The following is a 16,849-nucleotide window of genomic DNA, read 5'->3' on the forward strand; positions in this document are numbered from 1 at the left end:
CCTGATTTAATGAAGTGTCCATGCCTTACCCTGAGGACATCCTCCTTTTGTTGTATGGCATCATTATTACACAAAGTAAGATATGTTCAGAACAGTCAATGTTTCCATCAAGGCAGTGATCCCCTCAACCCCCACCCTCAGATTCAGTGAGGAATATAGACAAACATGCTGGGAGCAGCAATATGAGGACCTGAAAGAAATAGGAACTTACTGAGGGTAAAATGAAGTAATGTGCTATGGGGACAACTCAGATTAAAACTTTCAGAGCCCGGCCTTGTAAAATACAGCTGACAGGAAGGGGTCCTTAACTATTACCACTCTGCTTCTCCCACTCCCCCACCCCACTCCAGTGACGATAGTGGAGACAAATCCATAGTGCAAAAGGCAAGTCAGAAGCACATTCAGTCTTCAGGCAGAAGATGGTCGACCTCAGCCTGCTGTTGAAATCCAACCATTACAAAAAGCCAGTTAAATTGATCCACCACAGTGGATATCAGGCGATAGTTGAGCATGCTGGAAGAAGACGACCAAGGGTCTCAAAGATGTTCTGGATGCAGCTCTGAAAGCTTGTTTAAGTCTTGTGTTTACACAATCTTTTCAAGTAGATGGAACAGCATGGTCACCAGTGCTCAGTTTGGGTCCGATCAGAACCACCTGAGCTTCGCTCCAAGCACAGAAACAAGAGCTGAATGCCATGATAATGTTCGAATGACTTCCTTTGTCACTAAGAAGCTTCAGTAATGTTGAAGTAAGGTGGGTATTGTGGAAGGAGTGCTCTAAAACCTGGTACCATACTTAATACTGAGGAAGGTTGTTGTGGATTTTGGAGGCCAGTCTCCTCTGAGTAAGTAAAGGCATTTCTACAGCTGAAGCCCAACAAGCACAATTAATCAGAATGTGGTTAACCGCATTAAGTGCTGTGGCTTCATAAGTGTTGTTTATTCTGTGGTGAGTAACTTGCCTTCTGACTCCAACTGTCTTTCCATCAATCTTCATATTAAGGTGGAATGTTATACATTCTCTTGTACAAGAGCAAAGCACACAGACCCCCACCTTAATTGTTAGCGACCTCTAACATCGGTTCTTGTGACTCTTCTCAAGCCAATGATTGGGTACAACTGCAGACAGAGCAAACAGTTAAATTGTACCACAGCCAAAATTCAAAAGGGCAAAGAGTGCAGGACTGAAGGTGCTGTATTTAAATGTGCATAGCATTCGGAATAAGGTTGACGAACTCGTGGCGCAATTAGAGATTGGTGGGTATGACGTTGTGAGCATCGCTGAGTTGTGGCTGAAAGAAAGTCATAGTTGGAAATTTAACATCAAAGGATCAGAAGGACAGGCAGGAAGGCGTAGGCGGTAATGTGGCTCTATTGGTAAGAGATGGAATTGCATCTTTAGAAAGAGGTGACATAGGGTCAGAGAATGTGAAATGTCTGTACATAAGGTATCTGATGGGCAATTAGAAAAAGTAGTGATGGTTGGTGGGATGGAGGGGTGGAGATGTTGATTAACCTTACTGCTTCAGGAAAGTAACTGTTCCTGAGTCTGGTGGTCCTGATGTGGATGCTTTGTAGGCATGGATGCGGAATAGGTGGGATCTTTTATGACACTACGGTCCCTTTTCTGGCACCATTCTGTAGATTTCTCCTGACGGGGCAGGAAGGTTGGTGCTAGAGATGTGGCAGGCATTTCTGACTATGTAGTAGAGCCTTCTGTCTGCTACAGTGCGGCTTCCATACCACACAGTGATGCAGTTTGTTAGGATGCTCTCTACTGCATCACAGTCACTCACCAGGGACCAATACTAGCAATGAGCACCAGTACCTGCTATCCCCATCATACACCATTCAGACTTCCTTCTCTCTCTGCATTAATATTTAGCGACTCTACACTGACAGGAGCTTGGGAGAATGAGAACAGTTAGCGTGAAGTTATGACAGCACCAGTGACCACCATTTGGGGTTGAATTCCTGTAAGGAATTTGTACGGTGCTCCGGTTTCCTCTCACATTCCCAAGACATATGGGTCAGGGTTCGTGAGTTGTGGGCATGCTGTGTCAGCGCCGGAAGTGTGGTGAGGCTAGCGGTCTAGCCAGCACAACCCACGCTGATCTGATTTGACGCAAACAATGCATTTCTCTGTATGTTTTGATATTTCAATGTACAAGTGAGAAATAAAGTTAATCTCTTATTTAATCTCTTTAACACAGACTACTGTGGTTGAAACTGGTGGCTCAATGCCACTAATCGGTTAGATGCAGGCAATAGAAACTGTGTTTTCAAAGGAAAGTGTCCCAAGAGTAATGGGATAACTGACAGTGCAGCTTCGTTTGATTAGTATCAGCCCAAAACCATTTCAAAAAACTGTTAAATATTCAAAGACAAATAAGACTGTTCTGCATTGCAACTCCTGTTACTCTGGTGTGTGACCTTACAGCTATTTTATAATTGATGGCTACAAAATGAGTAAGGGATTTGCTGGGAATTCTAGTTCTTTCATGGTCTTCTGACCTGCGGCCTCTGTGCCATCGAGACCACTTAGCAGAAAGAACAGTAAATTAGATTCCAGAAGGTCTTTGCGGAATTGACTGCATGAACAGTTGTAAACAAATGAACTTTGACAGGAAGAGGCTAGCCACCATTCCACCTCACAGATTTTGATGGGAAGCAAGTCAATCCCTTGAACCACAAGTGAAGCGGGGTAATTAGTGGTCATGCTTTGTCCCGTGGCTTGTCCCTGTTTGTGTAAGACCAAGAGCTATCTCTTGGTAATGTATTGCCTGAATGCTGTTTATGTCATGTTAATGTTTTGTTGGCTATCAATTTCCTTTGATGCCTCTGCTGGGGTCCTGCTCTATCTTGTATAGTACATGACGATGTTCTGCTATTTTATTTCCTCTAGCGTCATAGGACCTGTGGATCTCTGTCCTCCTGCAGATGTTGGATGCTAGTACAGACCACAGCCTAGGAGCATGTACTGTTAACGGTGCTTCAGCACTGAGCTCTTATTCTGCCTTAGTCTGATCATTTTTGCCTTATATCACAAGTTGCCTATGACAATATTCTTCTCCATATGAACCATGGCAAATTCTGGCCTCTGTGGATTTATTACTGTGCCATTATGATATGCATCATGTTTTACCATTTTCTGTTGGTATTGGATTGATATTGACGGTGTCAGTCAGAAGGGAACCTCTTGTTAGGGGTCTTGTTAAGGTGGTCCTCCATTCAGCTTGACTTTAAAGACCCAGGAAAGGAGTACGTGAGCCCAAATGGGAAGCAGTGTTCCCTTCCTCCTTGGCACTTCTCTCATATTCACATTATTGGATTTCATTCTGCCTTTTGTTAAAAAGTTATTATGCTCCCACACTTCACAAAATTCCCAGGATTTCTCCATTTTAAAAAGCTTGACTGCTAAGTGAAACTCTTGGTCAGAAGACTGCGTCTTCTCTGGGTGCAGAACTACACAACGGTGAAGAGCTGTTGAAGATGAGGATTAAATTGCTTATGGCTGTTTTTCTCTTCCAGTTTTCCCAGCTGATAAAGATCTCCCACACTCTGAGTCCAGAAAAGTTCCCACTGATTGACCAGACTTTCTTCCCCAACCACAGAGAGATGGTGAGTGTCACTCAAAATAGCTTTACAAAGTGTTCAATGCTGCTGTGGTTTGTGCTTCACAATTATTTGGGAGAAGGAATGGTGATATACTGCACGCACTCTCCACAGAATATTGTGGAGAGGCGTGTTTTTCTGTGAAACTACTCTCAAACTCACATGCTTTCATCTTTTTGAGTTGTGGTTTGTTGAATTCAGTATTTAATTATGAATAAAAGTTTGGTTCCACTTTTGGCAATGCCTGATCAGTATCATGGGCTGTTTTTAATGTTTCATTTCCTGAGTTGGGTCATTCTGATTTCACTGGCTGTCAGTGCTTTCACCCAGCAGTGAGTGTGATTAGAGCTACAGTGCTAACATCTGGATCTTCTTTTTGCTGAATTTATGAGAATTTTGAAATATCAGGCTGTGAAGGCAACCGGGAAGTCCTCAATCACTTAAATGAAGACAAGCTTTGTGCCTGGCAGACAAATCCAAAGATATTTTGGCTTTTTATTGATATTGAAATTGAGCTGGTGCTGTTAAAAGCAGCCTTAGTTCAAAACTAAGGCAACCGCATGCTGCCTGGCCTGCTGAGTTCCTCCAGCATTTTGTGTGTGTTTATTGATATAGCTAATGTATGGTAATACTCTTTTTTATATTAATCTCTCTGAAGTGAATCCAACGATTTCACACTTTTATATAGATCCACAAACATAACAGCCCCATCCTTGGAATTATGCTTTTTTAAAAAAAATAAGGCTTATCAATAAATGAACAGAAATTGAGTTTTAATTCCCAAGCCCAGTTGTTGAGAGCAATTCTGGTATCAAATAATAAATTCATATTCAGAACTGTAGGTATCCTGGTCTGTAACATTAAATTCTCCACCGTGCCACTACAAATTCCACCATAGTACCATCTGGCTTAGCTCTCTCTCTCAAAGTCAAAGTTCAGTTTGTTGCCATATGCATGCAAGGACTACATATCACAGGTGTAATGAAAAACTTGCTCGCAGCATTGTTAGATGGGTGTAACACTGTATAAGCAGCATTCACAAGACATGTTAATATGTTTCAAGCGTTCAGGTTTATACGGGTTCAATCAAAGTTACAGTGGCAGACATTTCTTTGAGTACTGATAGGGAGATGTTCATTTAGATCTTAAGTGCAATGGCTTTTTAATCCCTGCATGCTGTTGTATCTGGTTTCCTTACAAATATCAAAATGACTGTGTCCTCGAGTAACTTCCATGCTTTTAGTAGTGTTAGGTAAAGAGCACATCTACATCTCAGTATCATAGTGCTCCCAACTGTGTCTGCATTTGGAGTTCTGCAGGAAATTCACTTGTAGTCTGCATTACTTTGCCCTTAACCTGTGAGATTTGGAATAACTGACTAAGAATACAAGTTAGTGACAGTAGGAAATTGATTTCAGCTCTAGCTTCAGAGAGTTGTTTAGTTTTAATGCTTTTCCGTGTGTAACATTCTGCCTGTGATGGAACAGAAAGCGAGAAAAGCCTGGAATTTCCCCGCCAGATCAATGTAATGCAAGGCTACAGTGAGGGCAAAGCCCACAAATAACTTCAGCCTCCATCTCTGTGAAATTTTTAGCAATTTCTTTGTGGCCTGAACTATTTTTCTTAATGAAGAGGACCATGCTACGATAAATAAATTAATATTACCTCATAACCTTCAGCCCTATGCAACTTAGAAACAGTTCATCGCTGGGAAAGCGTAATGAGAGAAGCCATTGTCCATCCAAGAGAAAAACTGATCTACATTTACCTGGCCGTTTCTCTTGCTTAGCAGCAAGACTAACCTATTCATAAAGAAATGTTGTTTGCTTTTCAATCTCACAATCCCACGTCATTTAACTTGATGGCCAACTTGGCCAATTGTGACTCCTTCATCCCTCCCAGCTCCTCAGCACCAAGCCTGCAATACAAAGCATCCAATCTGGGCACTGTTATTGGAGGAATAATGTAATAATCCAGTCTAAGTGAGGACTTGGAGGCTACTTTTCAAAGACTGATAAATGCAAGTAACAAATTGTCAGCAACTGAGAGGAAGAACAAATGAAATGGAGACCGAGTTACTATGATAGCATTTTTACTACTTAGATTGGAAGAGACTCTAAAAGTGACACATGAAAAGTTAATTTCTTAAAAGTCAATTTACATTCATGGAATATAAAATTTATAAATAACACAGAGAAATCTGCAATTTAGCAACAAGTACATTCCATCAGGAAAGCTTAATTTCACCTTATCGTTTAATTGCTTTGTTTGAATCCCAACTCCACCTCCCCCTCCAAAACCATGCCCTTACTAAACAGCTAGACAAAGACAGAAAATGTGTACAAACACAACACAACCTGATCTCTGTACTTATCGTCGGTGTACGTAATGTCAACAACTTCACATGAACCACCAAACCAGGTAAGCTATAAGAAAATGAACCGAATTTACAAAGACAAAGATAGAACAAAGCAAAATAACCTTTGAGCTTTTGAAAAAAGAGCTTGAATTCCATTTTTTTTCTTCTCAAGAGTCCTGTATGTTTCTTGCCCAACCTATAATCCTGACACAACACAGAATACTTTTCAAGCAATTAAAGATGTTATCCACAAGGATGAAATGCCCACTCATACAGCTATATGTTGACTAAAATATAGCTCATGTAACTAGTTGATAAAATTTAAACATTATATATAGTTGGGTGCTTCTTTCTGCCACAAAACTTTGGGTGATTTATTTTCTAGAATATCTGTTGATCATAATATAAGTGACATTTGTGTGAAAATATTAGGAGTGGTGTGAAATATTAAGTATGGTAGCTCTGCAAGTCCAGGTAGGAATTATTGGATACAAAACAGACATTTGAAAGCCTGTTTAAAACCTCATCATTTGTGTTGCTTGGCATTGCAAATTGCAATTGATGTGGAAGTGTTCTATAGAAGGATGCTGCCCATTACCTCAAGTTCAGAACATTCACTTTGAACATTGGTACTCTGTAATTATGCAAAACCTCCTGTAAACTTCAGTCTACAGGGTTACACGTTACAACTATAAAGTCTTTTGTTTATTTGCCTGTGTCTCATTAAAGCGCCTCAGTGTATCTTTCCATATGAAAGGTGCTTCATTAATGCAAGTTGCGGCTGAAAGTTTAGCATTAGCCTTGTGCTCTAGTTGGTGTTTACAGCAGCTTCCTCATTGTGGCCCCAGAAACTGATGGAAGTCGGCAAAATTCTTTGGCATCCTTAGCCCCACATGTGTGCAGATTAGGAAGGCAATGAGGAACAGCAGTGTGGTTTTCAACACTCTCTAGTGTGATCCCACCCAGCAATGAGCAGGATCACAGAGGAGAGAGAATTCTCCTCATTTAGTCAAGTTCCATTTTTATGCCGTGTAATCCAGAGATCTTTCTGGTACTTTGGGCATCACACTTCTGCACATACATTCATTTTTCATGCAGGCTGAAACCCGGAAGCATTAAGTAGAAGGCTGTTCAACTTTTGCTTCTCAGGAAATGCGCTTGTTCTCCTGCATTGTGTTAACCACTGGTGAGAGACTAGACCTTCTGCTATTGGCTGCACATTGAAGTGCAAAAAGAGGCAATGCCTAATTTGACTTGTCCATAAGCCAGTGCAGATCTTTGTTAAAAAAAAATTGCAGGTGTTCTATGATCTGGGTAAAGGAGCTAGTTTCAGCATTTTAAATGCAGCAGCAAGCTTGCCCAGTGGTTAGTCTCTGGAGGGGCTTTGTGACACTGAGATTAATTCTGCACTGCAAGTGTAAAAGGAGAAAAGCACACTTATGAATCTTTTCTCGAAGTGGAATTAGTTCAGTCGTGAACGATAAAGTTGTTTGACCTCATCAACCAAGAAGGTGGCGGAGTTGCCTCTAAGCAGTGAACTTTACAAGAAACACGAATGTTCAGAATTTGAAGCTCTTTAAATATTAACAGAACTTATCCAAAATTTCTTCACCTAAAACCTTTTGGAGAAAGGCAGCTTCATTTATAAAGGACGGTAGCAGTAATGTATAGCTCAAACCACTCCAATATTAATATATATATATATATGTATTAAGCTCAGTAATATACATTACTGTAAGGAGCAAATCTGAAGAAACATTAATTGACATGGAGTCAAATGGCCCAAGGACTGGGCAATTTAAGAGTAATTCTGAGAAAATAAGAAAATGGCCTAGATAAAGTCTGTGTTTGACATACTAATAGTGCGAGCAGACAGGCACTAAGTTGTGGCTGGTCACAGAAAAAGACCAGCATTTTTTTGTTTACAGAGGAGTGTCCCTTTCAGGGGTCTGTGGCATTGATCTTGGTTTTGTCTACCGTGGATGCTCCTCTGTACCAACTGCAGTAACCTTTGTATTCCATGCAGCTGTAGTTTTTGGCCTGGTGTCCCATGTATCCCTGGTCAGACAGCATATCAGTCCACAGGCATTCATTCTTTGCTGTCACAGAGCATGGTAAGTAGTAGCAGGGTTTGATCTGTGGAGATATAAATTAGAGATGGAAAAATGTTAAATATTGTTTTACTTGTGGAGAACACATCGCCTATTGTGTTCTCTGAAAATATCTTTTGTAGTGAAGGAGAAAAGGAAGTGACTTGATAGAGGTGTACAAGATAATTAAGAGGTATGGAGTGGATAGCCAAAGACTTTTTCCCCAGGGTGGAAATGGTGAATCAGAAGGGGCATCATTTTAAGGTAAAAGGAGGAAATTTCTTTACACAGAGAGTGTTTGGTGTATGGAACGCCTTCCCAGGGGTCGTGTTGGAAGCAGATCCACAAAGCAAAGCACACAAAGCAGGTTAATTATCAAAGAATGTATAAACTATGCACCTTGAACTCTGTCTGCTTACAGGCAGCCACAAAGCAAGAATTTTGAATAACCCAATTTAAAAAAAAACCGAAAACCACCGCGCTGAGAGAAAAAAAACACACATCGTGCGAACAATGGAAGCAAGCCAACAGCATCCCGAACCAGAGTGAGTCCCAGATTGGCTCTCGGCCCAAGCCAAGCCTCGGTCCCCAGTTTTCACACCAGTGGGCCATCTAGGCACAGGATGAGAGCGAAATGGAGGATTATATGAAGGGTTAGACTGATCTTTGAGTAGTTTAAAAGTTTATCCAAACATTATGGGCCGAAGAGCTGCACTGTGCTGTTGTGTTCTATATTCTAAAACTTGTGTGGAATAGTTGGAAAAATTACATAACCCATTATGACATCATCGTTAGAAGAAATAGTCAATGGCATAACCTATTGAAGATTATACAACATTTCTTACTGATCGTGGACTAGTTTCCATGCACGGTATTCCTTAATTCCCTCCAATTACTTTCCCCAATGTGTAACTGTAGGTTTATTTTTCTGGAAGAACAGACTGGTTATGGTTAAAAGTGCCCAAAATATGAGTGTTTTGTTCCAAAAATTGTATATACCTTGCAATTGCAGCCAATCTGGTAGCGATAATTAAGACCTTTACGTTGTGCTAAGGTGAGTTTCTCCCATGGCTCGATAAAGTTACATACTCCTGTGTAGACTTTACCGTCGTGAACTCTACCTGTATTATGGATGAAAAACAATGTATTATTCTCTACTATTTTCTGTTTTAATGCAGTACTGCGTTTCCATTGTATTCATTAGAAAGGAATATGATAGGAGTGTAGAAAATCCCTGTGCAAGGGGTGGATGCAGCTGACCAGGGTGGGTAGGAGGTGCGAGATAGGCGACGATAGTGTAAATATAATTGCCAGATTCTGCTTTGATGTTTTTGGTCAGTGTTCTTTTTCTTGTAAAGCGAGTGAATGGGATTTCTCTTCCCCAGCATGCATTGCTGTTTTCCGTGTTAATCTAATTTGTTTGGTGTTTTCCTGGGTGGACACTTGACTGAAGGGATCAGATTGTAAAAGAAGCCCCATTACAAAATTCTCGTGCTGCTGTGTCAGATGAAATTGGCAAAACCTGTGTTAATCCTGCAAATAGTTCTGGAATAGGACTACAAGTCGACTGCTCCAATTGTCGCCTGCGGGGAGGACCTTTTCCACAGAAGGACTGTGCCCACGCTAGCTTCCATTATCTAACATTCCTCTGAGAGTAATGATGCTTTGCAAGTGCAGAAGGGATGGCAGAGCAGAACCCCACTCACCACGAACAATTGCAGCATATAAAGTAACCTAAAGCTAACAAAAATGACTTTTACTGATCATTTACTCTCAACAACTGTCCCTTGTCTTTTTTCACTTTCTGGGGGAACACTTCGTTTGATGACTTTATGAATGCCTTTAGATATATAGATAGATAGATAGATACTTTATTCATCCCCATTGGGAAATTCAACTTTTTTCCAATGTCCCATACACTTGTTGTAGCAAAACTAATTACATACAATACTTAACTCAGTAAAAAAAAAATATGATATGCATCTAAATCACTATCTCAAAAAGCATTAATAATAGCTTTTAAAAAGTTCTAAGTCCTGGCGGTCTTATTAAGACGTGAGGCGTTCCTCTTCTTAATGCTTCCTCCCCAACACGCCACCACAAAGAAGAGGGTGCTCTCCACAACTGACCTATAGAACATCTTCAGCATCTCACTACAGACATTGAATTTTAATTTAGTTTAATTTAATTTAATTTAATTTAATTTAGTGGCAATGCCTAGTGGTGTCTTCCTGGCACTCCGCAAAAATATTCAGCTTCCTTTTCCTTTTCGCTATAACTTTTGGCCTGCATGGAATAATCTTTGAACCCTGTGGTCAATAATTTACCTGCACTCAATATAATCCTGATGCAGGAACTAGACCTGAAATGGCGATAGTTTCTTTCTCCCCCTCTGTTGCCGTTGATCTGCTGAGTTCCCCAGCAATTTGTTTTTCTAGTTGTTCTCAATATTTGCTGGACTATCAATTCCCTTGATAGTCTAGACAACAATGTGAGCAACCGAAAAAGACAGGGAATCTTGTCATTATGATTTTCAGAAGACTAATATTGTGTTACCAGCTTTATAAATAAATATTGACTGTGTCACTGATGGCTAGGGGTCTAGTGGCTCAAGCATCCTTGTATTGACTGTCTTTTTGGTCACTAAATAAATCTTACTTATTTCAAAATAAATCAAAAGAAGGCGAGTTTAACCAGCCTTTTCTCGGTATTTAAATTGTGAATTTTGTGATTATTGGTCACTTTTGTTTTTCAAGAGTATGACAGAGATGTACATCTCAGTCCAAATGCTACTCAAGCATCTCTTAGAATACCTATTGATATCATCTTCATTGTGGTTTGAACATGGACTAACTGGCTTACAGACATTAGAGTGATATTTTTGGATGAGTAATGCACTGCATTTACTGGCAATTGTGCTTTAACATCATTGCGAACTTTGAAAGCAGATAATTATCTTTCACCTGAAAAAGCATGAAGCTACTTATCAAGCCTATTGTGCCTCTCAGCCTACAGTGGATACAGGCATTCAATACTGATGCTAAAGACCCAGCAAAAGGAGAGAATTTGTGGAATAGGAATTGGTAGGGACCAATATATCCTCCTCTAAATATGCCTCCATGAAAACCAGTCACCATACTTAAGTGAATCCACCACAGTCTTTACCATGGAAGAAAAAGAGAAGTGGTCATTAAGACGTACAAAAACTCTGGATGAACTCAGCAGGTCGGGCAGCATCCGTTGAAAGAAGCAGTCAACATTTCGGGTCGAGACCCTTCGTCAGGGTCAGGGTCCTGACGAAGGGTCTCGACCCGAAACGTTAACTGCTTCTTTCAACGGATGCTGCCCGACCTGCTGAGTTCATCCAGCTTTTTTTGTACGTCTTGATTTGACCACAGCATCTGCAGTGTACTTTGTGAAGTGGTCACTAAGTCTGGGGAAAAAAATAAATCATCCTGGCTTTGAACTCATAAACAATGTTAGCACACTTCAACTTCTGACAAACTGTCGAATTTCTCAATAAAAGGACTCCTAGATAAGTGGTTTTCATCCCAATGTTCTAATGCAAGTTATGCATCCTTGGATATAGGCTTATTGTGGATTCATTTTTAACTTGAAGATGTATTGTTCTAATAAGTGGGATGAAAAATTCAGAGGTTCTCTGGAAATCAAGATGCGCTGCCTACATAGCTACTGTACATGTTTTGGCAAACGTACCTGTGATCAGGTACTGGAATTTGTTCACCTGCAGGCGGACACCACACAGGCTCTCAGAGGCTTCAGTATAGATGTACTGAACCTGTTGCACTTTGTTGAAGCCACGGTACATCTAAAGAAAAAGAACATGTTTACATTGATACAGAAAAAACTTCACATAAAAGCACATAGATAAAGCATCAACAAAAATGGTGTTGTAGTCTGGGACTACATCGATATCTCAGCAGAACTGCTAATTAATTCAGCCGATAACTAACAATGAAGAGTTCTTAGCAATATGGGAAAAAGGCTTGGACACAGGCAAAGCCCTGCCAACTAATTTACTCTCTGTTTTAATAAGAAATTTGAAGTGGAAGAAAGTAGTTGGCAGCAGAGCAAGGTGATGACTTTGTGCTTGGAGTGGCACATCACAGGCTCCAGTCCAGTTCTGCACAGTGAAGTCCCATTAAGGTGGTGGCAGGGGAAAGTTCTGTTCAACAAAGTAGAGGTAGTTTCCTTATTGCAAGTGGTCCATTATGTGAAATAGTCAATGGGCCCCTATCCCTCTTGTCAAACTGCAGTATGATAGATTGGCTTTTGGGCCAGAGTCCAGAAGCTAAGAATGTTTTGCAACTTTTCCTATTAATTCACCTGACAATGAGCTGTCAGTGAATGTAATCAGAAAAGTCCATCGGAGTCAGTTAAAGAAAATATATACTGAAATTATGAGCTCCATTTATTTAAGAAAAGATATTTTTAAACATCAATTGAAGGGAAAGAATGCTGAAGGGCATAATATTACAAGAAAAGTTTGCATACAATTTCTCTTAATTCTCATTTTCTTGGCACTAAGCCTCTTTGTCAGAGCTGCAAAATGCAAAAATGCTCTATGGAAGGCTAAAACAGTATACTGTATGTGTATTTAAAGCTATCTGAAAAGAGGTAAAAACCACTTGCATTGTACTGATTTTTGTTCTGGCAGATATTCCAGCTCCCATTTCTTGGGCAGTCAACATAACCGTCTTTTAAAGCGAATTATACAATGGAAATGTTGTTGGAAAAAGTTACTGGGCAGAACTCACCAGTGCTGTCATGATGAGTTTTAAAATCCATTTTGTTCTCAGTAAGAAAAAGCAAGGCTTTACAGACTGATTTTGCTAAATTGCATCAGATTATCTTCTCAGAAATGGTTTCAGGTTCTATCAGTCAATCCCTAGGGATTTTCACATTTTTGAAAGTGATCAAATTCACCTTCTCAAGTGCAGTTTCGAAGAAAAAAGTCTTTATTTTAGTTTTGCTCCTAAATCCATTTTGCATGAAAGGGTAATCCGTGGAACAATTGAATTCCCACCCTTAAGCACACGGTAAGGTTCAGTGCGCACCTGTCCACATGAAATGTTATTAACAGACGGGACGGCAGAGGGATAGCTTATGTATATTCTCTCACCACAATGTTGCTGTCATTCTGTCTGTCCCCATGTGTTACCTCCTGTCTGTCAAAGGATGGGGGCTTACAAACAGATGTCCTTGATCTGCTTCCAAGGGACAGTCGCCTCCCATACTAGAAAAATTACACTGGGTAAAAGGGAGCAATTCATTGTTTCTTGCTCCCCTGTGGCTGCTACAATGTCATCACTCATACATGTACAGTAAATGTCTCCAACAAAGGTTGTTTTTCTATAGTTTGATATTAGATAGTTCATGTTTGGCATCTACCTTCTTTAGATCCTGCTTATATCCCATGCTTTGCTCAGGTTAAATTCGGAGTTTGTGGTGTACAAAAGGAATTGCCATGGTTTACCATCAACGTAGCCACAAGGAAGGATAATAAACACTAGTTTTATGAGCAACACCCTCTTTGCTATAAATTAATAAAAGTAGGAGAATGCTTATATAGTAACAAATACAAAACACTGGAGGAAGTCAGTGGGCAGCGGCATCTATGGAAATGATCTCCGCAACTTCCACTACCTTCAACTGGATCCTACCACCAAACACATCTTCACTTCCCCTTCACTCTTTGCTTTCTGCAGGGATTGCTCCCTCGATGATTCCCTTGTCCATTTGTTCTTCTCCACTAATCTCCCTCCTGAAACTTATACCTGCAAGGGGAAGAGGTGACTCACCTGCCCATTCACCTCCTCCCTCACCTCCAATCAGGGCCCTCAAACAGTCCTTCCTGGTGTGAGGTAACACTTCATCTGCGAATCCGTCGGGGTTGTTTGCTATATCCGGTACTCCGGACGTGGCCTCTTCTACGTCCTGAGACCTGACGTCGATTGTGGGAACGCTTTGTCGAGCACTTTTGTTCCACAAAGAGCAGGATTTCCCAGTGGCCAACCATTTTTTTTCCAGTCCCCAGTCCCATTCTGACATGTCAGTCCATGGCCTCCTTGGGTTGGAGGAGCAGCCCCTCATATTATGTCTGGGCTGCCTCCGGCTTGCTGGCATGAACATTGATCTCTCTAACTTCTGGAAATCCTTCCCTCTCCACCTTCCCTCTTCTTCCACTCCCCACTCAGTCTCCCCTCATGTCTCCTCACCTACGTATCACCACCTCTGGTGCCCTTTCCTCCATGGTCCACACTCCTCTTCTATCAGATTCGTTCTTCTCCAGCCTTTTGCCTTTTCCATCTGTCACCTCACAGCTTCTTACATCATCCCCCTCCCGTACCCACCTGGCTTCACCTATCACCTTTGAGCTTGTACTCCTTCTCCTCCACCTACCCAGCTTCTTCCCCCCTCCACTCTAGTCCTGATAAAGGGTCACAGCCCAAAACGTTCTGTGGAGCATTTCTGTTTTTCATTTCCATAAATACTGCTTACCCTGATGAGTTCCTCCAGTATTTTGTACTACAACTCTGGGTTTCCAGCATCTGAAGAATCTCTTGTGTTTATGAGAATGCTTAGGTACTGTACATTGGAAAGTTAAGGGATAAACCTCCCGGTTATCAGGAGTCAGTAACAATGCTTTGAGGAGGAGTCAGCAGGGGTTTGTGAGTGGAAATATGAGCTTGATGAACCCTGCAAATTTCTTCGAAGAATTAATCCAAAAAAAGTAGGTGAAGATGTTGTCTATTTAAACTTTAGCAAGGGCTTCAGCAAGATACTGCATGTCAGACTGGTCTACAAACAACGTTCCCTCTTAATTTTTTGTAGAGCTGCACAGCTCGGCCATTGTGCTGAGCAGGAAATTTTTATATTGCCTGAAAACAGCGCGGCGCTTTAGATGTTAACATTTGATAAAAGAACATTCTAGCTGTGCACAGGAGTATTTCGGTTACTGTGCACCTACACAGCTTAGAGGGAACAGTGCCTACAGGGAATGCAGGGAGAGCTCAAATTGGAGGTAGGCTGAGGAGCAGCAAACAGACGTCAACACAGATCAGTGTGAAAACCAGCAGAGGACATGTATGATGAATGGTAGGGCACTAAGGAATATAGTGGAAGTCAGGCACCTGTAAGTACTGTTATGCCCGCAGCCCCCTCCTTTGCGAGAATCGCAAGAGCATGGGGGGGGGGGGGGCTGGGTCAGTGGACCCAGGAAATGGGAGAGAGACGTGCCGGGTGCCTCGTTCCCCGGCGATGCAAAATAACATGACATTGGCCATTGTCTCTTGGAGACACATTTGTGGATTGGGGACTAGTATACATGCAAGCCCTCGGGCAAAGTGGGCTGGGTGACGGGGAGAGATTGCATCACCCCCAACCTGATTGACATCTTCAACCCTGCAAGTCAGGATAAAAGAGGGGCTGTAGGAACAGCCCCCTCAGACGCACCAGAAGACACGCTAGCGATCCCGTAATAGCGGGCAGCCATTTGAAGGAAGCCACGTGTGTTCGGTTCCCTTTGCCTGGGAGCTGGTGGCGGGTACCACAGAAACGATTTTCTTGAACTAACAATGGGGAACCAACTCCCCCGACTCAACGGATTGGCCTCATCAAAAGACCCGGGCAAGTTTCTTTTCTCACAAATCTCTCTCTCTCCAACAAGTGAAAACCCAGCGGTCCCCAAAGGCTGAAGCCTGCAGAAACTGAGTGACTTTTATATTTCCATCGGACAATATCCCCTAGACAAATGATAGAGCGATTTCTTATTGATGATTATTACTATACCCGCGCTTTAGATTGAGTATTGATGACGTATATTATCTGAATGTTTGTATTAACCTTATTTTTGTGCCCCTTTATAAATAAAGACTTTAAAAAATAGTACCATCAGACTTCAACGGACCTCTCTATCTTTGCTGGTAAGTGACCCAGTTACGGGGTACGTAACAGTACATGTGCATAGTTGTTGAGAGTGACATCAGAGGTGCTGGAAGGATGTTTAGTATGTTGGTTTCATCAGTCAGGGCATTGAGTATTGGAGTGATGCAGTTGTATAAGCTGTTGATGAGGAAGCACCTCAAAGTTCAGAGTAAATTTATTATCGATGTCGCCGTGAGATTTATTTTCTTGTAGGCATCCAAGAAACACAATAGGATTGATAAAAGACTGCACCCAACAGGATGGGCAAACAACCAATGTGCAAAGGACAACAAAATGTGCAAATACAAAAGGGACAGAAAAAAAATAGTAAATAAATAACTAAGCAATAAATATCGAGCGCATGATCAGGAATAGTTGAAAGCAAGTCCATAGGTGGTGGGCACAAACAAGAGGAAATCTGCAGATGCTGGAAATCCAAAGCAACACACGCACAATGCTGGAGGAACTCAGCAGGCCAGGCTGTACCTACAGCTGATGTTTCAGGTGGATAGATTGTGGGTACAGTTCAGAGATGGGCCGAGTGAAGTTATGCCTTCTGGAGATGCATGCAGGGGCAGGAGTTGGAGGGAAATTGGAACTAGCTGGAGGCTGGTGGGAACCGTGGTTGTTTATTCTCAGAGAGCTGAAGAGCCTGTATTCATACCGTATTGCTCGAGATGAAATACTGAATCACCAACTGCCTCTGTATAACTGCAGCATTAAATCATTTATGGATCATTAACCAGATATCTTAAAGAATCCAAAGGCTATTTATAGTACCCCAAGAAGGACAGGACAAGTAGCAACCTGTAGTGGACTCAGTTTCATAACTTCACTCA

At 41.5% G+C, this 16,849-nt stretch overlaps 2 protein-coding genes across 4 annotated transcripts in view; one reads left to right on the forward strand and one right to left on the reverse strand.

Moving 5' to 3' along the window:
* Positions 1-16,849, forward strand: part of LOC140734814 (synapsin-3-like) — a 315,531-nt gene that overhangs the window by 182,730 nt on the left and 115,952 nt on the right. For both annotated transcript variants that reach the window (XM_073059372.1, XM_073059373.1), the window contains exon 6: positions 3,531-3,620. In XM_073059372.1, the coding sequence (XP_072915473.1) occupies positions 3,531-3,620 (90 nt within the window). The remainder of the gene's footprint in view (positions 1-3,530; positions 3,621-16,849) is intronic.
* LOC140734813 (metalloproteinase inhibitor 3-like) overlaps positions 5,690-16,849 on the reverse strand; it is a 32,053-nt gene continuing 20,893 nt past the window's right edge. For both annotated transcript variants that reach the window (XM_073059371.1, XM_073059370.1), the window contains exons 3-5: positions 11,781-11,892; positions 9,063-9,184; positions 5,690-8,109 (exon numbers count right to left, since the gene is read on the reverse strand). In XM_073059371.1, the coding sequence (XP_072915472.1) occupies positions 7,915-8,109; positions 9,063-9,184; positions 11,781-11,892 (429 nt within the window). In that variant the 3' untranslated portion in view covers positions 5,690-7,914. The remainder of the gene's footprint in view (positions 8,110-9,062; positions 9,185-11,780; positions 11,893-16,849) is intronic.

Source organism: Hemitrygon akajei, chromosome 10 (assembly GCF_048418815.1).
Source record: "Hemitrygon akajei chromosome 10, sHemAka1.3, whole genome shotgun sequence".
Classification (NCBI taxonomy): domain Eukaryota; kingdom Metazoa; phylum Chordata; class Chondrichthyes; order Myliobatiformes; family Dasyatidae; genus Hemitrygon; species Hemitrygon akajei.